This window comes from Protopterus annectens, chromosome 13.part0, assembly GCF_019279795.1.
Source record: "Protopterus annectens isolate FY-2018-M chromosome 13.part0, PAN1.0, whole genome shotgun sequence".
NCBI classification, from domain to species: domain Eukaryota; kingdom Metazoa; phylum Chordata; order Ceratodontiformes; family Protopteridae; genus Protopterus; species Protopterus annectens.
Genome location: NC_056747.1, coordinates 717,577,804 through 717,599,735, shown reverse-complemented (window position 1 = coordinate 717,599,735; position 21,932 = coordinate 717,577,804). Strand labels below are relative to the sequence as shown.

General features: G+C 41.2%; 1 protein-coding gene across 1 annotated transcript in view; it reads right to left on the bottom strand.

Moving 5' to 3' along the window:
• Positions 1-21,932, bottom strand: part of SUPT6H (SPT6 homolog, histone chaperone and transcription elongation factor) — a 2,620,423-nt gene that overhangs the window by 83,239 nt on the left and 2,515,252 nt on the right. Inside the window, exon 34 of the mRNA XM_044054882.1 lies at positions 2,572-2,747. Within this exon, the coding sequence (XP_043910817.1) occupies positions 2,572-2,747 (176 nt within the window). The remainder of the gene's footprint in view (positions 1-2,571; positions 2,748-21,932) is intronic.

Here is a 21,932-nt window from a genome sequence, read left to right as displayed (position 1 = left end):
GCCATCAACAAACCCTGGAAACTACAGACCCATAAGTCTCATTAGTCTTATATGTAAAGCCATGGAAAGAATTATCATGGAGATGATCAGCAGAGATATAGTAAACCTCCAGACACTGGACCCAATCCAGTTTGGTTTCATCAAGGGGAGATCATGCCTACTCATCCTGGTGGACTTCTTTGAGACGGTCACCAAAGCAATGGATGAGGGCAAAAATCGTTCAAAATGCCTACTTTGACCTGGTCAAGGCATTTGACACAATATGACACTCGGGCATTGTTGACAACCTCAAGAGGTTAGGTACAAATCTGTATGCCACCCGGTGAATAGCCAACTAGCTCATAGACAGGACCCAGGAAGTTTGAGGTGGGGAGTCTACCTCTACAAAGAAGCCAGTCACAAGTGGAGTCACCCAGGGATCAGTCCTTGGACCGCTCCTTTATGGCATTTACTTCTCAGAAGTCAAGACCAATGTCAGTGGTCTCTGGCTGACTAAATTTGGAGATGATTGCAAATTAGGAGCTGTCACTGAATCTCACACTGACACAAATCTTCTCCAGGAGGGGCTGACACAGACCTACAACTGGTGTCAGAGTCATGGACCAAAACTAAATGCCAAGAAATGCATAATAATATCCTTTGGGAAGTCATCCATCCCTGGTAAATATCATATTGAAAACACAACCCTTAGAGTTGACCCAGTAGTCAGGGACTTAGGGACACACATAGATAGTAATCTAGCCTTTGATCATCATGTGTCTACAGTGGTGAGGAAATCATTCTATGTTGCACAACTTATGAACAAAGGCATGGCATCTACGTCCAAGGAGGTCATTGTTCCGCTGTATTCAGCATTCATCAGAACTATCACCGAGCACAGTGCCCACTTTGGTATGTACCTAACCAGGCATATCCAACAACTGGAACGTCCACAGAAGTTCCTAACTAAAAGAATACAGGGCATAAGTAATATGTCCTATGCAGACCATCTCAAGGCCTTATCCCTATATTCGGTCTCCTACAGGCTTTTGAGGGGAGATCTATGCCTGGCATACAGGGCACTGTCAGGCCCCACTTTGATGGACCTCCTGTATATCCACAAAACAAACATTACCAGAACTACCCATTCTAAAGACTTAAACCTTGCCTGTGACAAACAGGACCTGCTGGAGAGATCCGTATGTAACTCAGAGACTATCCCATGTATGGAATAGGCTCCCCACCCATGTGAATCAGAGTTCCTTCCTAAACCAATTCAAGTGCAACTTGGACAATTGGATGGGAAACCGGAACTTCATCCCTCAATTTGCACCTATGTCTCTGATGCAAACAAGTAACTTGCAAATGGTTCATCTTCCAAGCTCATGCTTACACTTAATAAGGGTATCAGATCTTGTCAGAGATTTGGGATGCATGGCTAGGCTTAAAAAGGCCCTTGTCGTCATTAGCCTAGTAAACACATATGAGGCACGAAGCCTGTTTGGAGGCTACAATTAGATAGTAATTCCAGACAGCGTGATAGGCCATGTTTTATGCTATTTAGAAGGCATCCTGGGATATTGTCTGGTCTCACTGTTGCAGTGTTCTTGACCTTAGACAGAACACTAAGGACCTGTTCCCTCGTGATATCAGGGAAAGTTACACTTGACGGTATTTCCTGAGAGAAGGTTGAGGAGGAGAGAGGGGGGTAAAGTTGGAGCTGAATTTTTTGGCCAGTAAGCTTGCTATATCTTCTGGCTCAGTACAGGTGGTTCCATTAACAACAAGCTCTGGACACAATTGTGCACTGCCTTTCAGATTGTGGACATAACTAACAAATGCCTTGTGGCTGACCTTGGCCTGGGAGGCCAAATTTACTTCAAATTTGGCTTTGGTAGATTTTATTTGTCCTCCGACTTCTTTTTATAGTTTGATGCAAGTGCTTTTTATCCTGCTGGGTGCTGCACCTCATAATTTTTGCCATGATTTTCTTCCTTCTGTTTTACAGCCTACTGATGCTGTGAGTTTTTGTCAAAGTCTTTTTATGAGCTACCTGTACCTTACATCACATAACATTGTATCTATGTACAAGAACTATATTCTGTTGTCTTAATTTTTATACCCCAGTGCCCTTAAAATAAAAGCACTGTTTCTTTGATTATTGTATTACTAGTACATTGTTTTCTCATGTTGCCATACAGCCGATGTCATCATGGCTGAAATCTACCCATTTGTATCAGGCCTTTAAACTGATTATCACAAGCAGACACAAACAGCATTTTTCAAAGCTGGCTGGATTTTTAGTCAGGTAAATTGTATGACTCCAAAAGGATGCAGAAATGGTCAGAGAATTAGTCACTGGCACACAATTAAAAAAGCACACCACTAGTTTCAGTTAAGAAAACGTCTGCAGAGACATTCCAACAAAGAATGTCAATATACTAACCAAAGTTGGCAAATTAATTCACTAGTCCAAACAAAGTCAGTATAATTAGAGGGAGCTGGTATTATTTTAAATAAATCACTGAATAAAATTTACAGAACACATGTCACGCAAGAAACAAAGGTGAACAATGCAGGAAACTTTCTTACGTGGTAGGCACTGCCACCGCCTCCTCCTCCTCCTCCTCCACTGTAGCCATACTGACTGGATGCCCACTGTGCTGGAGTGGTATTTGCATTCTGTCCCTGGCCAGTCACTGCTGCAATGGCATTAAACATTTGCGACGTCATATTCTGAGGTAGTGCATTAACAGCTCGTGTCAAATCTGCATAAAAAGAATATTTAAGTGAAAAAGTACTGTAGGAATAGCTTATGCAATCTATAATCCAACTGCAGACAGACCTCAATCTTCTGTCTTAAAATTATCAGACTTACCTGACCGCATCGACGTAAACGGGTGCTATTGCCATTAGCTTTGCTCCCAAGGTGAATTTCTAGGTATCTATGTCTCAAACACACAAGCTTGCAATAACAGGAGATCCAATCATAATCCCCCATGTTTAAAAGTAAATAAATAAAAAATACAAAGCAGAACTATGAAAAAAATATTTCAGTTGCCAAATTGAAAGTGGAGGTTAGAAACCTACCGTGTGTCAACAATTTTATGTATAAAACTACTGTTATGCAAATATCTCACTCAAATATACTATGTACATTATAAGGACCAATAATGTAAGAAACCATCTATGACTTGAAAGACTACCAAGTTGTGTGGCATTCTCTAGAGCCCATAAATACAGTCTAAAAAAGCATCCTCTGAGAACTGCCCAAGCAAATTCTGCTCTGTCTTTAGAGTGCACACACGACCTGTAATGGCTTAAAAATGTATGAAAGGATGACCCATGCAATTGCTTTAGACAATATGAGCTGATACATTTCTGAAAATGTCTGCAGTATTAGCTGTTGAACTAGCAGAATAGGCCCTAACTTTCCCAAGGTTTTTTTTTTTTTGCGTTTATCATAAAAACAGCTAACAAGTTAGAAATGTTTTGTAGGTTAAGTGGTCTGTTTCCTTTTATGAAAAAAATGACTTATTTTGGGAGGGGTTCTTAGGTAGAATACCACCTTGTGAAATAAGATTCCACGGCAGGTGGAAAGACAACAAATGGCTGCATATGCTGAAAAAGGTGCACTTTAAAAGACGTCCTGTATTAAACATACATGTTGACTAATGGAGGATCAGCTGCACATTTGGCTTTCTTTACTGGATGATTAGGAAAGATTTATTTTAACTAGAGGTTTGCAAGATTCTTGCAGAATGGCCAGCACAAGTGGTAGGCGTAGAGTACAGTGAGGGGATCATGGACCTGACCTCGACGCAATTAATATGAGGCTAATGGGATTAGGATGTACAAAGATACCTCTGTGCTGTGTCATCAGGCTGCAAGATTTTAAAAGGGGGGGGGGGTGAGCAGTTCCCTTTTTATAATCTGAAGCGAGAACTATGAATGTCTTGCCCAGAAAGTAGCTGCTATAATAATTTTTAAAACAAGAAATATCTTTACTAAATCATCACTTATGACATAGGAAATTATACATTTATATAAATGAAAACATGCCATATGGACTTATTTTTAATTGCAAACATTATACAACACTTACAATATATCCATTCACTGTCAGTCAAGCATTACATAGGTCATTCAAATCCAGCCTTCTTTTAAACCTCATTTCTCCTCCAAAATGTTATTCTGCATGTATTGTTCCTATAATTCACAATTTGTCTATGCAATTTGCTCCAACCTTTTCTAATGATCCCGTTTCCAGTTGTTTTATCTCTGTTACTATATTCACTACTTCTAGTACAGTTGGTTTAGACTCAGATTTCCATTTTTTAGTAACTTCTTTTTTTGACAGCCAGCATAATTATATTCAGCAAGGTCTTACTATGTCTGGGCAATTCAGATTCTGTCTCATGACACAAAAAAATCATTTCTTTAGTTATACCAATTTGCTCATCCAGTATTTCTGGTAAACAGAAAAACAAGAAAGTCGCACCACCAAAGGCATACTATTCAACGTAGAAAGCAGGCAAAGGAAATTACAGTTTTGTACCTACCATAAATGTAGATGTTCGAGTGCTAATACAGCTGCAGTCATAACAGATGGGTTCTCCTGCCGTCAGGCGGGTCCTCGGTCGGCCGAATTCCAAAGTCTAGGTCCGGCGTCGGTTGTCGTCGCTTTCTTTCCTGACGTCAGTGCGACAGGGGTATATAAGACACAGCCAACGCCATTTTCTTCAGTCTTTCTTGCCCCAGATGTCAGGTGCCCCCATAAGGAAGGCAATATATATAAAAAAAATATATATATATATATATATATATATATATATATATATATATATATCTAATATATAATCATGCATTGCAATATAATCAAAAACCAGTAGTTGCAAGCAAATACATCATAGAAGGATAATCCAATCAAGAAGTAAGATGAGGTGTTAGCCACTAGGTCTGTATCCAGAGGGGAAGGTGGGAGGGAAAACTGGACTGCAGCTGTATTAGCACTCGAACATCTACATTTATGGTAGGTACAAAACTGTACTATGTTCATCGTGCATACAGATGCAGTCATAACAGATGGGTAGAATCCCAAAGCTACGCACAGGGTGGTAGGCACTAGGTGGAACTGGGAGAAGCCAGAATGCCCTGCAACACAGCAGTGGCAAAGCCTGCTCTAGTTTTGGAGTATAAAGGTAGGTGGTAGTGTTTAGTGAAGGTATGCACAGAACTCCAAGTGGCTACCTCCAAAATATCTTTGGTAGGGACTCCTCTGAGGAAGGCTGCAGAGGTAGCTGTGGCCCTTGTGGAGTGGGATCTGATGCATGCAGGTACAGATTTACCATGAAAGGAGTAACAAAACCGTATGCAGTGGCCTATCCATTTCGAAATTGTCTGTTTGGAAATTGGCTTCCCTTGAGCTCCTACAGCATAGGACACAAAGAGTTGTTCTGATTTCCTGAAAGGCTTTGTTCTGTCCAAATAGTAACGTAGCTGTCTATGGATGTCTAAGGAATGCAGCAGCCTTTCCCCTTTGTTTTGAGGATTGGGGTAAAAGGTAGGTAAGTGTATGGCTTGATTTAAAGCTACCCTGGATACTACCTTAGGCATAAATGACGGGTTGGTTCATAGGGAAACCCTGTCCTGATGGAAGATGAGAAAGGGCTGCACAGCCATGAGTGCTTGTAGTTCCGAAACCCTACGAGCTGAGGTAATGGCCAGAAGAAAAGCTGTTTTCCAGGACAAATATTGCAAATCTGTTGAGGCAGCTGGTTCAAAGGGAGGCAATTTTAATTTTTCTAGAATGTAATTAAGATCCCAGGCTGGTATTGGTTGTTTCCTTGGAGGTCTTATATTCTTAGCCCATCTGAGGAACTGTCTTAAGAGTGGATGAGAGAATAAGGGTGGGTCAGTGTTGTATTCTGCAGAAATGGCTGAGGCATGGATTTTGATGGAGGAAAATGAAAGTCCACTGTTTTTCTAGGATCCTGGCCTTTTTTCTCATTCCAAGCGCCAAACCGTTTCCATTTTGCGGAGTAAGCCTTTCGGCCTCCAAAATGACATCCTGCACCTCCTTGGGTAGTAGGGTCTGTTGTGGTGTTAAGGAATTTTCCATGCAGCCAGATTGAGTGTTTTCAGCTGACTGTGAAGAGTTTTGTAGCTGTGCTGAGTCAGTAGAGGAAGAGGCATTAGAGGTAGGGTCCAGGGAGGAGAATGTGTTAGGCTCCTCAGGAGTGGGTACCAGTGTTGTCTTGGCCAGTCTGGAGCAATCAGTATCATCTTCGGTCTGTCTGCTCTTGCTTTCAAGAGCACCTTGGGCAGAAGAGGCAAAGGAGGGAAGGCGTAAACTGTCCGTGCTGCCCAACTGAAAGAAAGGGCGTCCACTCTCCAGGCCTTTGGGTGGAATGTCCTTGAGCAGAATTTTGTCAATTGATGATTCCTGTGGGAGGCAAAGAGATCTATGCCTGGCCTTCCCCACGCTTGGATTATATTTGTAAACACTTGAGGATGCAACTTCCATTCGTGCGGGTCTGTCATATTTCTGCTTAGATTGTCTGCCAGTGAGTTTTCCAAACCTGGCAGGTACTGTGCTTGAAGCTCGATTTGCCATTCCAGAGCCAAGTTCCAAAGTGACATGGCCAGCCTGCACAGGGGGTATGAATGTGTTCCTCCTTGTTTGTTTATGTACCACATTACTGTGATGTTGTCTGTTCTTATCAATAATTGCCCTGGATGCAGGAGGTCCTTGAAAGCTGTAATTGCATTTATCACTGCTAGCATTTCCTTTTGATTGATGTGAAGGTGCTTTTCCTTTTGGGACCATTTGCCCTGAATGCACCTGTCTGTCATGTGTGCCCCCCAGGCGTAGTCTGAGGCATCTGTTGTGATGACTTGATTTGCTTGAGGCTTGCAGAATGGTAGACCTGTGTTTGTTTGGCATGCTTGGGCCCACCATAGAAATTCCTTTTGCAAACATGGGATTAGTGGTATTATTGTTTCCAAACTGTGGCTGTGTTGAGACCATAGGTTTTTTAGGCACCACTGAAGTTTCCTCATATGCAACTTTGCACATGGGATTAGAAGAATGCAAGATGCCATGAAGCCCAGAGCCTGCAGGATTTTCCCTGCAGTTAGCCTGGTACAATTTGCTAGTATTTTGAAGTACTGAGTTAGCTGCACCTGTTTTTCTGGCGTAAGATAGGCCATCTGGGTGTTTGTGTCCAAGTTGGCACCCAGGAAAATTATTTTCTGAGATGGTGTTAGCCTGGATTTCTCTTTATTGACTCTGTATCCCAGAGAATTCAATAACCGTGTTACATAAGCCAGATGTTCCAGAAGTATGTGTTTGCTGTCCGCTTGGATCAGGCAATCATCCAAATAAGGGTAAATTTGTATCCCTTGAAGTCTGCAGTAGGCAATTACTGATGGCAGGCATTTCGTGAATACTCTGGGTGCAGTAGATAAGCCAAAGGGCAATGCAGAGAATTGATAGTGGATTGAACCTGCAAGAAATCTGAGGTATCTTCTGCAGCTTTGTCTGATTGGGACATGCAGGTATGCCTCCTTGAGGTCCAATGTTACCAGCCAAGACTCCTTGCCCAGCATGGGAAGAAGCTGCTGTAAGGTGAGCATCTTGAATTTTGTGCAGTAGAAATGTGTTTAGGATGGATAAGTCCAAAATGGGTCTCCAATCGGTTCCCTTCCTTAGTACCAGGAATAGTTTGGAATAAAAACCTTGGCCTTGTTCGTGGGTAGGTACCTGTTGAATAGCTTTCATGTCCATGAGCTTTGAAATTTGTATTTGAGCCTCTGCCCTTTGATTGTGTGGCAGGTTCGGCATGCCTCTCATTTTTGGAAGAGTGTGAAAATGAAATCTGTAGCCTCTGTTTATAATGTCCAGGATCCATTTGTCTGTTGTGATAATATGCCAATTTTTTGAAAATAATGTCAGCTTTCCTCCCAAGGGTGCTGCCAGCTAAGACTTGCTTGGCATGCAAAGGGAAAAGTCATTGGGTTTGTTTCCTGTATTGTTGTGCACTGTCTTCGCCACCTCTTGGTGCTGGGGTTTGCCATTGTCTGCCTCTATATGATCCTTGAGATTGTCCTCTGCCCCTTGTGCGTCTGTATCTACCTCTATGGGGCTTGTCCGTGGCTGGAAAGGACCAGTTTTTTGAAGGCCAATTCCTGCTAAAACGTGGTGGTTGTACCTGTAGAAAAGCTTTGACTGTTTGCATAGATTTAGCTTTTTCTTCCATTTTCCATAGTATCTCCTCAGCATTAGTACCAAATAATAAATCCTTTTGTAAAGGAGCATCTAGTAGTTTAGCTTTAACATGATCAGGCAAGGTTTGTTCCCTAAGCCAGGCATGTCTACGAATGACTGATCCTGTAACAGCAGCTCTACTTGAGGCCTCTAGAGCATCATAGCCACATTGTAAGGTGTGTTTACCCACTTGTTCTGCACTATGCATCATATCCTGCAACTCCTTCAAATCTGGTTGTTCAGGTTGTGACATTTTATTCCTTAATTGTGATAACAGAAACTGCTGATATTTAAGCATATGGAACTGACAATTTAAGGCCCTCATGGCTAGGGTGGCCGAGGTATATACCTTTTTCCCCACCTTTCTAAGGATCTAGACTCTCTTTCGGAAGGTAATGGATTCTTAGCAGTAGAGGCCTTCATTCCCTTGGGGCTTTGAGAAATGGTTTCAGGGTCAGCATTATGGCTTTTGTAAAGAAATTGGTGTGAGTTAGGAACTCTGTAGTACCTATCAGGCTTGACTGGGGCAGGAGGCAGGGAATCCAGATTAAGGCAAGCCTCCGAGTAAACATCATCAAGTATGTCCAAGACAGGAGGAATCGCCAGAGGTCTGTGCTGAGGTATCAAAAGAAATTCCCTAAGTCTTTTCTTGGAATCTGAAAAATCTTGGCCTTCCCAATGGAAGTGTTCCCTCAAGGTATGCAAGGTTTCCCCGAAAGAAAAATCCTCTGGGGGAGATACAGAAGGAATGGACTGCTCTGCATCAGAATCTTCAAAAGGGGAGTACGAGTGTTCCTCTTCATCAGAATGTTCTGAAAAATGGAGCCCTGGTCAGAAGAGGGAGAATCTTCCTCCCCTCTGGTTCTCTTGTCCGGAGGGGGTTGGGAACCCCTGATAAGAGTAATTAAATCCTCAGCCATTTTGAGCATCTGCTTTTTAGGCATGGGACCTGGAGATGGGCCCTGTGCAACAGGCCTCTTGGGATGCATGGCTGGTTTGGACTTAGTAAAGGCCTTTATGGAAAAGGAAGATGAGGGTCTGAAGACACCATGGGTGGAAGTGGACCTGTCCACATTAAGAGGCTCAACACTCACAGTGGCTTCGGTAGCTGTAGTCAGGGTATGGGCCGAGGCACCTGCGGTCTCTGTTACAGAAGACACCACCAGAAAAGTGTAGTCGGTAGTCAGGGGCTGTGTAGGCGCCTCGCTGAGAACCGGACCACGTGTAGTCGGTTTTGGCGTGGTGTCGGTGGAGACCGCGGACCTCGCGTGTCGGTCTTTGTCCTTGCGTTTTTTGGACAAAATGGTAGTCGGAGTCTCCGACAACATTTTATAATTAAAAGCTTTACCAAAAAGGTGCTGGGCGAACTACGCCCGACGCTTAATCGTGCGTTTATTGAAAGCACAAAAGCGACAGCCCGAGACGTCGTGGTCTGGGCCTAAACAAGGTATACAAAGGGAATGGAAATCCTTACGCAGTATTTGCTTCCCACAAGAAATACAATTGTTAACTTTGTCTGACATCGTCTGAGGCAAGAAAAGTTTCCCCAACGGGGTACTTAGCTTTAAAGAAGACTTCGGTTTCCAAATTTTCGTAATTTCAGGAGCTGGCCGACCGCCACTTGCGAACTGCTTTTGCTTCGGGCACCGCGGCAAAAAAGACTGAAGAAAATGGCGTCGGCTGTGTCTTATATACCCCTGTCGCACTGATGTCAGGAAAGAAAGCGACGACAACCGACGCCGGACCTAGACTTTGGTATTCGGCCGACCGAGGACCCGCCTGACGGCAGGAGAACCCATCTGTTATGACTGCAGCTGTAGGCACGATGAACATCAAGTCTACCACCAAATCTGATACAAGTTAAAACAAAACTATTAAAATAATTAAAACTCTGGCTTGCAATGAACCTGGGCAAGCGCTTTCGGTATAAACCTTTTTCAAATCCTTGAAAGCCAGGCATAAAACACCCATTTAAGAACATCAGAGAGCCAATTGCAACTGTACTAGTAACTTCCAATCAAGTACTTCAAATCATACACACCCACAAGGGGAGTTATCTCATCTCCTTCCTTTTAAGGCTATTCCTTTTAGTATAGGCTTTAAAGGGACTACACCATTTAGTTCTGGTGGTTGATCAGCTTGCAAGTTCATAATCCATTTGGCTTCTACGATTTCAGTTTGATTAGATAACTCACCACCTCATGGTGTTTCATGAACTCGAAACAAAGCCATAAATTTAAAGAAATGTTCTTTATTTGCACGTAAGTGACTATACAGAGCATTCGTTTCCACTTTATTTTTAATATCTGATTGATGGTCGAAGAATACATTCTTTGAACATCCTATTAGTTTTGCCTGCGTAGTAGGCTGAACATGATGTACATGTTGCTATGTAGATATTTTTACTTGTACAGTTTGCATAACCATAATAAGAGAAATTCTTCCCTGTAGTAGGATGCATAAAGGTGTTAGTGGTGTCGATTAAGGCACATGCCTTGCAAAATCCACATCTAAAGGTGCCTGTTCTTCTATGGTGCTGGGCATTCATACTCATTCCATCATTTGCATAAGCTTCATTATTATAAACGTAACAGTCTTTTGAGATTATTTTTGTTTTTAAGCAAAAAGCAGGAATTGTCTCCAACTACTTCTCTGATTTTACTGTCTGAGGTTAAAATCGACCAATATTTCCTGATAATTTGACAAATAGAGTCATCAGTGCTATATGTATGTAAACACCTCAAATTGTTGTTCTCATTGGCTACGGAATTCTGTGCATCTGTGCTAACTTGCGCCGAATAATAAGTCTGTCCTTTCTGAGATCGTATAGTTCATTGCTTCCTTAGGATTGATTTCTTTGTCTCTCCTGTTATAGCCTCTCTTCACAAAATTATCAATAAGCTTTTTTGTTCATCCAGAAAATCCTTGTCTTTGGTACACAGCTTAGATATTCTAGTAACTTGGTTTAACTATATTTCGAAATATATCAGGGGTGCATACTAGATTTATGTAGCATATGGTTACACCACATAAGCTTCCTGAATAATGATGTATCAATCCTCTTTTCATCATCCAAAAATAGTTTTGCATCTAAAAATTCAATTTCCTTGTCAGATGTTTTTATATCAAATTTCAGAAACATTGTGGTTCTTGTTAAATAGACTTCAAATTCTTTCAGTGTGGACTCATCACCTTCCCATATCAAAAACACATCATCCACAAATCTATTGTAGAATACAATGTGTCCATTCCATCTATTACTTGCATCAGTACTCCACTGTTTTTCCCACTGTGCAAGTACAAGATTTGCATAACTATTGGCACAGGGGGTGCCACGGCCACCCCCAATTTCTGCCAATAGTAGATGTCACCATACAAAAAAAACATTGTTTTCAATCACCAGTTCTAAGAGGCTACGTATTAAGCCAACATCAGATAGAATATTGTGCATGCCAGCAAATTCATGAATGGCTTCTATTCCGTAATCATTCGGAATAGATGTAAACAGACTGTTTACATCTAAAGTTACCATCCTCAAGCCTTTGTAAGATCTTCTCTGTGTCATTTCTCCAAACAGCTGTTTCAAAAAGTCTGCTGAATCTTTAATGACTATATGTGCATAAGGTAAAAGTGTCTTTAGTTCTTCTATATATATGGACAATGGCTCAGTGACCCATCCTCTCCAAGATACTATAGGGCACACAGGTGAATCCAAACAGCTGTTATGAATTTTAGGCAATCCATTAATTGTTGGTAACGTTGGATGCACTATTTCAAAAAAATCGTACAAATCCTTACTAATGGATCTGTTCATCAATTTTTCATACAGAATATCACGAATATTCATGATCAATTTATTGAGCTCTTTTTTGTTTATTCTATGACAGGTATCTGTCACGGAGCATCTCCTCCATTTTTTTCATCATATCTAAGGGAGTCAATAACAACTGCCCCTCCCTTATCTGTTGGCTTGATTGCTGTATTTTTCCTTTTCTGTAGTTCATTCAACACTATCCCATTCATTATGGCTTAAATTATGGAAATGTTGGCCCTTTTCTTTGTCTATATTCAGCCACATCATTCTCACATAGACGTACAAACATTTCAACCATGGTCAAATCCGATCACAAGCTAATATCCCGCCCCCGTTAAGGAACCAACTGTAAAAAATTTTGCCAAAGCCAACTTCATGCTTCTTAAGTCAATAGTGGCCAACTTCACATCACCCACACAGATGGAAGAGAGACACGACTGCTGAATTGTATACACAAGCACTGTATAAGCACATACACAAGTGCATGGACCATGCCATCCACAACAGAACCAAGAATCTATCCTCCAAAAAAGGAAAACAATCTGGTGGTCCCCTACCATAAACAAACTCTACTACAGAAGGAAGAAACTGTTGCAAAAAAAGAGTAAAATCCCATGATTGCAGGAACTCCCTTGGTCAGCCTCAGCAAGAAGCTTAGACACCTCATAAAATCCTCCAAAGCTAGTTACGAAAATAAAATCACCATGGATTCTAAAGACAATTACAAAGCTTTCTATAGCTATGTCAAGAATCTCAATGGCAACACTCAGAACTGCTCGGAACTACAGCACAATGGCACTACATTTACCGAATCAACTGATACTGCCAACATCCTGGCAGACAGGTTCAGTGCAAACTTTACCCCCCTGATCCCCCCACAGGGCCCATTTCCATACTGAAAGATTGCAAAGTCCCTGTAATCACGGACGCACAGGTAAAGGCCATACTCTCCAAAGCTAAGAAGACAGTATCCATGGGTCTGCAAGGCCAAGGAATGCATCATCCTGCAGCTTATAAACAAAGACATAGGTAACCTCCAAACTCTGGACCCCATTCAGTTTGGGTTTGTAAAAGGTAGATCAGGCCTCCTAAGCCTGACTGACTTCTTCAAAGCAGTCAGCAGAGCCGTAGACAAGGGTAAGGTGGTGCACACAGCCTATCTTGACCTCGCCAAGGCTTTCAACACCATCCCCCACTCTGGTATTATAGATAAACTCACTGGACTAGGCATAAATCCATATGTCACAAGATGGGTGGCAAACTGGCTCACTGTCAGAACCCACTCAGTAAAAGTAGCAGACTCCAGATCCGACTTCAGACCAGTGACAAGCGGAGTACCACAGGGTTCGTTCCTGGGTCCTCTCATGTTAGGTATCTACTTCTCTGAAGTCCAGGCTAATACAGCTGGTCTCTGGCCAATGAAATTCACAGACTACTGCAAACTAGGAGCCATAACAGATTCACCTAAGGATGTGGACATTACACAAACAGGTCTCACTGAAACTGATGCTTGGTGTCAATGCCAAGAAGTGCACGGTCATCCGCTTTGGGAAGAACACCGTACCCATGAACTACCACATAGGCGGTAGCCAACTACATGCCGAAAGTGTGACGAGAGACCTTGGGACATAGGTGGACAGTAGTCTCCCTTTTGATAATCAAGTCGCCACAGTAGTCAGGAAATCCTTCTATGTGGCATACCTCATCACAAAGGGGTTCTCCTCCAGAAAAAGAGAGGTCATCGTTCCTCTCTACTCATCCCTCATCAGACCCATTATAGAGTACAATGCCCTGTTTGGCATGTACCTCGCAAGACATCTGGATGAGAAACAGGAAAGTCACCCCAGGGATCACTGCTGTGGCGCTGCTCGACAGGGGCACAGGAAAATCATTTTCTTGGGTGGCGAAAGCCAGGGAACCTCATTTGGCTAGGCTTATATAGGCCCTAGGGCCGATAGCCTAGTACATACCTATGAACCTATTATTCAAAAAGCCTATGTGGCACAACCATATGCTACATAAATCTATTATGCACCCCAGACATATTTTTCGAAATATAGTTAACAACCAAGTTACTAGAATATCTAAGCTATGTACCAAACACGAGGATTTTCTGGATGAACGAAAAAACCTTACTGATAATTTCGCGAAGAGAGGTTACAACAGGAGAGACATAGAAATCAATCCTGGGGAAGCAATGACTATACGATCTCAAAAAGGACAGCCAAATAATTTGGCGCAAGTTAGCACAGATACCCAGAATTCCTTAGCCAGTGGGCAAAGCAATTTGAGGTGTTTACTTACATATAGCACTGATAACTCTATTTGTCATATTATCAGGAAATATTGGTCAATTTTAACCTCAGGCAGTAAAATCAGAGAAATAGTCGGAGACAATCCCTGCTTTTTGTTTAAAAACAAAAAGAATCTCAAAAAAACTGTTATGTTATAATAATGAAGCTAATGCAAATGATGGATTGATTATGAATACCCAGTAGCATAGAAGAAACAGGCACCTTTAGATGTGGATTTTGCAATGCATGTGCCTTAATCAATACCACTAATACCTTTGTGCATCCTGCTAAAGGGAAGAATTTCTCTTATTATGATTATGCAAACTGTACAAGTAAAAATATTATCTACATAGCAACATGTACATCATGTTCAGCCTACTATGCAGGCAAAAAGTACAGTTGTGTACACTTACCATAAATGTAGATCTTCGAGTGTATTCACTGTTGCAGTCATCACATTTGGGTTATTTGCCTGCAAGTAGCCCTCAGCCGGCCTGAATACCAGAGTCTTCGGATTTCTGCGTCGGACGCTGTCTCTTCTTCCATGAAGTCAGGTCGTCATGGGTATAAAACATACAGCCGATGCCATTACGTCAGTTTTCCTTGCCCCAGATGTCCAGTACCCCCACAATGGGAAGCAATTATATGGTATGGTACACCCCCATCAAAAAGCAAATGCACTAGAAAAAATAAATATACCAAACAAGAAGGAAAGGTAGAGCCAAGAGAAGTTAGGGGACTGGAGGGAGGGTAACCAGGACTGCAACAGTGAATACACTCGAACATCTAACAGACTGGTATATCAAACACAAACTGATAAAGAACAGTGCCACAGTGATCCAAAAAGCAAGGAAGACCAAACAGTAGGAGTATTATTGTCCTTAACGCAAATTTAATTCAGACAGCAGTAAAAAAATTACAGCGTTTTCGCTACTGACACTTCAGTAGCTTCTTCAGAGTAAAAGGAATGGCGCCAAAATGCAGTTTAAATCTGTGGAATGACATCACAGGTATAAATGCAAATACAAACGTAACTTCCTTTTAAAAAAGAAACCTTCTAACACACCATAAATATACATGAAGTAAAAGTTACAAAAGTAAAAACGTTACTAAAAATAAGAAATTTTTAGCTCTCATAGTGTTCCGAATGCTACAATAACCTACTGTTTACACAATGTAGCAAAGAGGAGCAATGTGTGTATTCCAGTTTAATGAGCCTGTATATTAACATATACAAGTGTTCCAGTATACTAGACCTGTGTATCAAAGTATGATCAACTACCTGTAACACCAGAAAAAATACAGACTCAGATTAAAAGTATAAAACAAACAATGTATGAAGGGTGTGTGTACAATTGTGTTTAACAAATATGTAAAGAATGTATAAAGGACCTGAGTTTATATTTAAGTCCTAAAAATCTGTTACTGTAGGTAAACTATTTAAAAGTAAATCAATGTTAATTTGTTCACCAATTATAAGAAAAAAATAATGAGTGACTTGATGGTTAAACATAAAAGTCTCTAAATACAATAAAACCAAAAATAAGAATTTTAGTTTAAAGTACTTTGTAGTAAAATAAATATTTATCTCATGTAACTATGAATTTTGGCATAGCCAGCCAAAACATTAAGAGACTAGGAAAACTAAAAAAACTAAAAAAGTTTTTCTTTGTGCACTTAAAACAAAGCTGTCTAGTGCCTACAATTTTTAACCCTCATATGTTAAAAAACTGTAGTAAAAATAAAATCCCAACACTATGAAGTAAATAATTATCTCATGTAACTTTTGAGTTTAAGGATACAAGAGATGTTGCATTGTTCGTTTAAACCAGGGCTATTAAATGCCTCTAGTATAATTTGCCACTCAAGTTCCTTGTTTTCTAAAATCAGGGCACTAGGGCCTCCTCTAATATTGTGTGGAACGTGGTCTATGGTCATAAAATGAAAACTGTGGCCCTCGCAATTAATAATGTGCTTAGCTAGAGCGTTGTCATTTTTCTTTTTTCTAATAGCATAACAATGCTGGTAAATGCTATCTTTAAATTTTTGGTCCGTTTTACCAACATAGTATGCTGGGCAACAGTCACAAAAAGCCAAGTAGACTATAAATCTAGTATCACAGTTCATTTTATGGAAAATGTTGTATTTTTTACCCCTGATTTGAAACGTGGAACCTGTCCTTAAATACTTACACCAGTTACAGTGACTGCATGTAAAGGTGCCCTTCTGTTTAGAGAAGAAGTCATGGTTGTTATTCCTTTCCAATAGGCTTTTCAGGTTGTTACCTCTCCTGTAAACTATTAGAGGGTAACTACCTAGTTTCTCAGAAAGTTGGAAGTTGCTGGTAATAAAGTACCAATTCTTATATATGATAGATCGTATTAGGGTGGAGTCTGTATTGAAAGTAGTGATAAAGCTAGTAGTAAACTTGGAAGCCATATTAATTGGGTTACCGTTATCTCTGCTTTCAATCGTACTTATGCTGGTTTCAGTCATACTTGAACTGGACTCAGAAGTATCCAAGGTGTCATTACTCACTACCACACTACTATTTAGCAGAGGTGCATATAATCCTGACTCTCTTTTATTTCTGACTTCATGTGTTAACTCCAGAATTAATGAGTCAGGATAGTCTCGGCTGGAGAACATTCCAGTCAGTGTAAGGCATTCTTCTTCAAAGCTTTCAGTTGTACTACACATTTTAGCAGCCCTAATAAGCTGTCCTTTCACTAATGACCGTTTTTGTCTATAGGGGTGCAAGCTCAAAAAGCGGAGGAATGAATTACAGTAGGTTGACTTTCTGTAAATAGATGATAGAAATGAACCCCTTATTCTATCTTTTTCGAGCTTGACATCCAAATAGTCAATCCCTGAGGTCGAAAACTGATAAGTAAACTTGAAAAAGTTAGTTGTACTATTCACGTATTCTACCAAAGCTGTAGCCTCACCAATGTTACCTTTAAACAAGATAAAGATGTCGTCGAGGTATCTGGTATAGTACAATACCTGATGATTGAACTCGTTGTTGTGTAGTATAAATTGTTTCGCCCAATGTGCAACGAATACATTTGCAACACTGGAACCACATGGTGACCCCATTGCAATACCTTGTGTTTGAAGATAGTATTGCTGGTCAAAAATAAAGTAGTTAGATGATAGAATGATGTCTAGTAACTCAGAAACAGTATCTATTTCTGTCAGTGGGGCACCCAGGTCACCAAGTATGTTACTAACCCACTCAATAGCCTCAGTGTGTGGAATCGAGGTGTAAAGGCCGACGACATCTATAGTTAGGAAGCTGTAAGCTTGGTCAAATGGAATGTTGTTAATGTCTCGAAGGAATGACCAAGAGTCTTTACAAATGTGAGGTATAAGCTTCAAATATTTACTCAGGATTTTGTCCACTAACCATGCGCAAGGGTGAGTCATAGAAGACCTACCGTCCACCAAGGCCCTCATAGGAGGATTGAGTAAATTTTTGTGAATTTTTGGGATTCCAAAAATCACTGGTACCTTGGGGAACGTGATGTCTATATAGTGGTAGGTGTCTAGGTCAATTTTGCCAGCTAGGAATAAATCCCTGAAATAACCTCTGTTTCTAGAGTAGGCTACATTCATTTCATTCTTAGATGATGGGGTATATGCTGGGTTGTCTAAAACAGTTGCCATTTTTTCTTTATAGTCATTGTTATCTAGAATGACTAGCCCACCCCCTTTGTCTGGTTTTAGTACTCTGACTGGCAAACTGCACAGGTTGTTTAACAAGTACATTTGTTCCTTAGAGGTATTATTCTTCTTAAAGCCTGAGTAAAGTTTAAAATTCTTGTTTAGATGTCTGAAGTCTGCGTCACAAGCTCTTTCAAACAAAGTGAGGTCCGGATGTAACACTGGGTTAAACACACTAGGCAGTTTTAGATTACAGGTTTTGTTTTTTGTGGTAGTGAGGTAGGAAACAAAATATCTAAGTTCAATTTACGCACAAAGCTTTTTAAGTCTATAACAGTTCTAGTTAAATTAAAAGTCTGACTAGGCACAAAAGTGTTGCCAAGAGCTAGAAGATCTATAAGGTCTTGATCAAGTGTAATACTAGAAAAATTATAAATCTTAAAGTCCCCTCTGCTGTTAAAAGAAATCTTTAAGTTGTTGTCATCAGGTTCACCAAAGGCATTATTTAAGCTCAATTCTGATGCTTGCTCCAGTTCCTGGTCTTGCGATTGAACTGGCGATTGTTGTTGTGGTACCCTAAAAAATTACTGTTATTACTGTTACTTTGATTGCCTTCTCCTTCACGTTGGTTGCGCAAGGTGGGGTTAAAGTGGTTATTTTTGTTCACTTTTATTCTGTTACTCCGTCTAGGCCCTTGGTCTAGATCTAAATCATGTTCTTCCATAATAGTGTCTAAATTGGAGCCTCTTTGTTGGCCAGGGCCTTCTTCGTTACTAGTAAACGCACCTTGGGAGCCCATAGTGTCAATACTAGGTCTAGGTAGTATCAGCTTAGGATAGGCTTTTTCTTGCTGGTACAAAAGTCTATCTCTACTAAGCTTTTTGGATTTATTAGCCTTTAAGTTTTTCTTGCCCCAGATGTCCAGTACCCCCACAATGGGAAGCAATTATATGGTATGGTACACCCCCATCAAAAAGCAAATGCACTAGAAAAAATAAATATACCAAACAAGAAGGAAAGGTAGAGCCAAGAGAAGTTAGGGGACTGGAGGGAGGGTAACCAGGACTGCAACAGTGAATACACTCGAACATCTACATTTATGGTAAGTATACACAAATAGCAGAGTTGTGTACACTTACCATAAATGTAGATGCTTGAGTGTATTCACTGTTGCAGTCATTACATTTGGGTAATCCTGCTGGCAGGTTGCCAAAATATATATATATATATATATATATATATATATATATAAATACATGCACCAATATAAACTTTACCTTCAAATACAAGCAAATGCACCACATAGATTGTATAAATCAGAGAAGGAAAGATAGGTTCCATCAGAAGAAAAGGGGGGTGGGCAGGTGGGTAACCTGGACTGCAACAGTGAATACACTCGAACATCTACATTTATGGTAAGTGTACACAACTGTACTATGTTCCTCGTGTTTCACTATTGCAGTCATTACATTTGGGTAGAGTCCCAAAGCTAAGGTTGGGAGGCTGGAGCTAAACAGCATTAGGAGCAGCTATGAGGCCCTGCAAAACTGCAGTGGCAAAGCCTGCCCTGGATTTAGAGTAGAATGGCAGATGATAGTGCTTTGTAAATGTGTGCACTGAACTCCAAGTAGCAGCCTCTAAAATGTCCTTGGCAGGTACTCCCCTGAGAAAGGCTGCTGAAGTGGCTGCAGCTCTGATTGAGTGTGGCCTAATGCCCATAGGTACTGGCTTGCCATGGTGTACATAGCAGAAACGAATGCAGTGGCCTATCCACTTAGAAATAGTCTGCTTTGAGATAGCCTTTCCTTATCATGCTGCAGCATATGCAACTAGTAATTGCTCTTTCTGAAAAATTTGGTTCTGTCCAAGTAGAATCTAAGCTGTCTGTGTACGTCCAAAGAATGCAGAATTCTCTCCCCCTTGTTCTGTGGATTTGGGTAAAAAGTTGGCAGGTGAATGATTTGGTTGAAAGCCACATGGGACACCACCTTAGGCATAAATTTTGGCTTTGTCCTCAGAGAGACCCTGTCGGGATAAAAAATGATAAAAGGTTCCAAAGCCATGAGTGCCTGTAGCTCTGAAACTTGTCTTGCAGAAGCTATTGCTAGGAGCAGAGCTGTTTTCCAAGATAAAACCTTTATATCAGCAGTAGCCGCTGGCTCAAAAGGAGACAGGTTGAGTTTTTCCAAGACATAGCTGAAGTCCCATGCAGGCACTGGTGATCTCCTTGGGGGTCTTAAATTTTTGGCTCCTCTGATGTACTGCTTTAATAAGGGATGAGAAAAGATTGGTGGCTCTACATCGTAATGAGCCGAAATGGCAGAGGCATGAATTTTAATAGATGAAAAAGATAGGCCTTTGTCCAGCATCTCAGTTAAGTATTGCAAAATCTGAGGAATATATGGCACAGCTGTATTAGTTCCTTGTGCCTGGTTCCAAGCACAAAATCTCTTCCATTTTCCAGCATAAGATTTTCTAGTACTAGGCCTTCTGGCTTCCAAAATGACATCCATCACAGCTTTACTGAGAGGTGTGTTTTGTATGACTACATTATTAGCCATGCTGTCAGGTTTAAAGTTCTGAGTTGGCTGTGTAGGCTCTGACTGTTTTGCTGGGACAGTAGCGGAGGTATTTCAGGTAAGGTCCAAGCTGGGCATTGAGACAAGCTCCTTAGAATTGGGTACCAGTGCTGGCGGGGCCAGTCTGGGGCAATCAGTATCATCCTTGGCTTCTCCTGTCTGACCTTTAGGAGTACCTTGGGGAGGAGAGGCAGAGGGGGAAATACATATACTGATAGATTTTTCCAGCTGAAAGATAGGGCGTCCATTTTCCATGCTTGTCTGTGATAAATCCTTGTGCAGAATCTTTTTAGTTGGTAGTTGTGAGGGGAGGCAAATAGGTCTTTGTCCGGGCATCCCCATTTTCTTGTTATCATGCTGAAGACTTGTGGGTCTAGGTGACACTCATGGGGATCCATGAGGTTTCTGCTTAGTTCGTCTGCCAGACTATTTTTCCTTCCTGGCAGGAATTGTGCCTGCAGATGTGCTTGGTAAGTCAATGCTGTGTCACACAAGGTCATGGCTAGTCTGCAAAGGGGGTAAGAATGTGTGCCCCCTTGCTTGTTTATATACCACATGACCGTGGTGTTGTCTGTCTTTATCAGTAGTTGTCCTGGATGAAATAGGTCCTTGAAGGCTGTCAGGGCATTTTGATTGATATGTAGATGCATTTGGTTTGAGGTCCATGTGCCCTGAATGCATCTTCCTGCCATGTGGGCCCCCCAGGCATAATCTGATGCATTCGTTGTTAGTGTCTGCCTAGCTGGGGGTAATGTGAATGGCTGTCCCTTGTTTTGGTGACAAGCCTTTGCCCACCATCGAAACTTCTGTTGCAGGCAGGGAATGAGAGTAATCATAGTCTCCAGGCTGTGGCAATGTTGAGTCCAAACACTTTTTAGGTACCATTGAAGTTTCCTCATATGCAGTCTTGCATATGGAATTAGTAGGATGCAAGATGCCATGAAGCCCAAAGCCTGCAGAATTTTTTGAAATAGGTAGCCAGTTGCCTTTGTTTGTCTGGCGTGAGATAAGCCATCTGGGCTGTTGTATTTAAGCTTGCACCCAGGAATATTATCTCTTGAGAAGGCACTAGTTTTGATTTCTTTTCGTTGACTGTGTACCCTAGGCATGTTAGAAGTCTTTTCACAAATGCCAGATGCTGTAGAAGAATGTCCTTGTTCTCTGCTTGAATTAGACAGTCATCCAAGTAACGATATATTTGTATTCCTCTCTGTTTGCAGAATGAAATTACCGGTGCCAGGTATTTTGTAAAGACCCTGGGTGCAGTAGATAAGCCAAAGGGCAGTGCAGAGAATTGGTAATGCATTGAGCCAGCCTTAAATCTGAGGTAG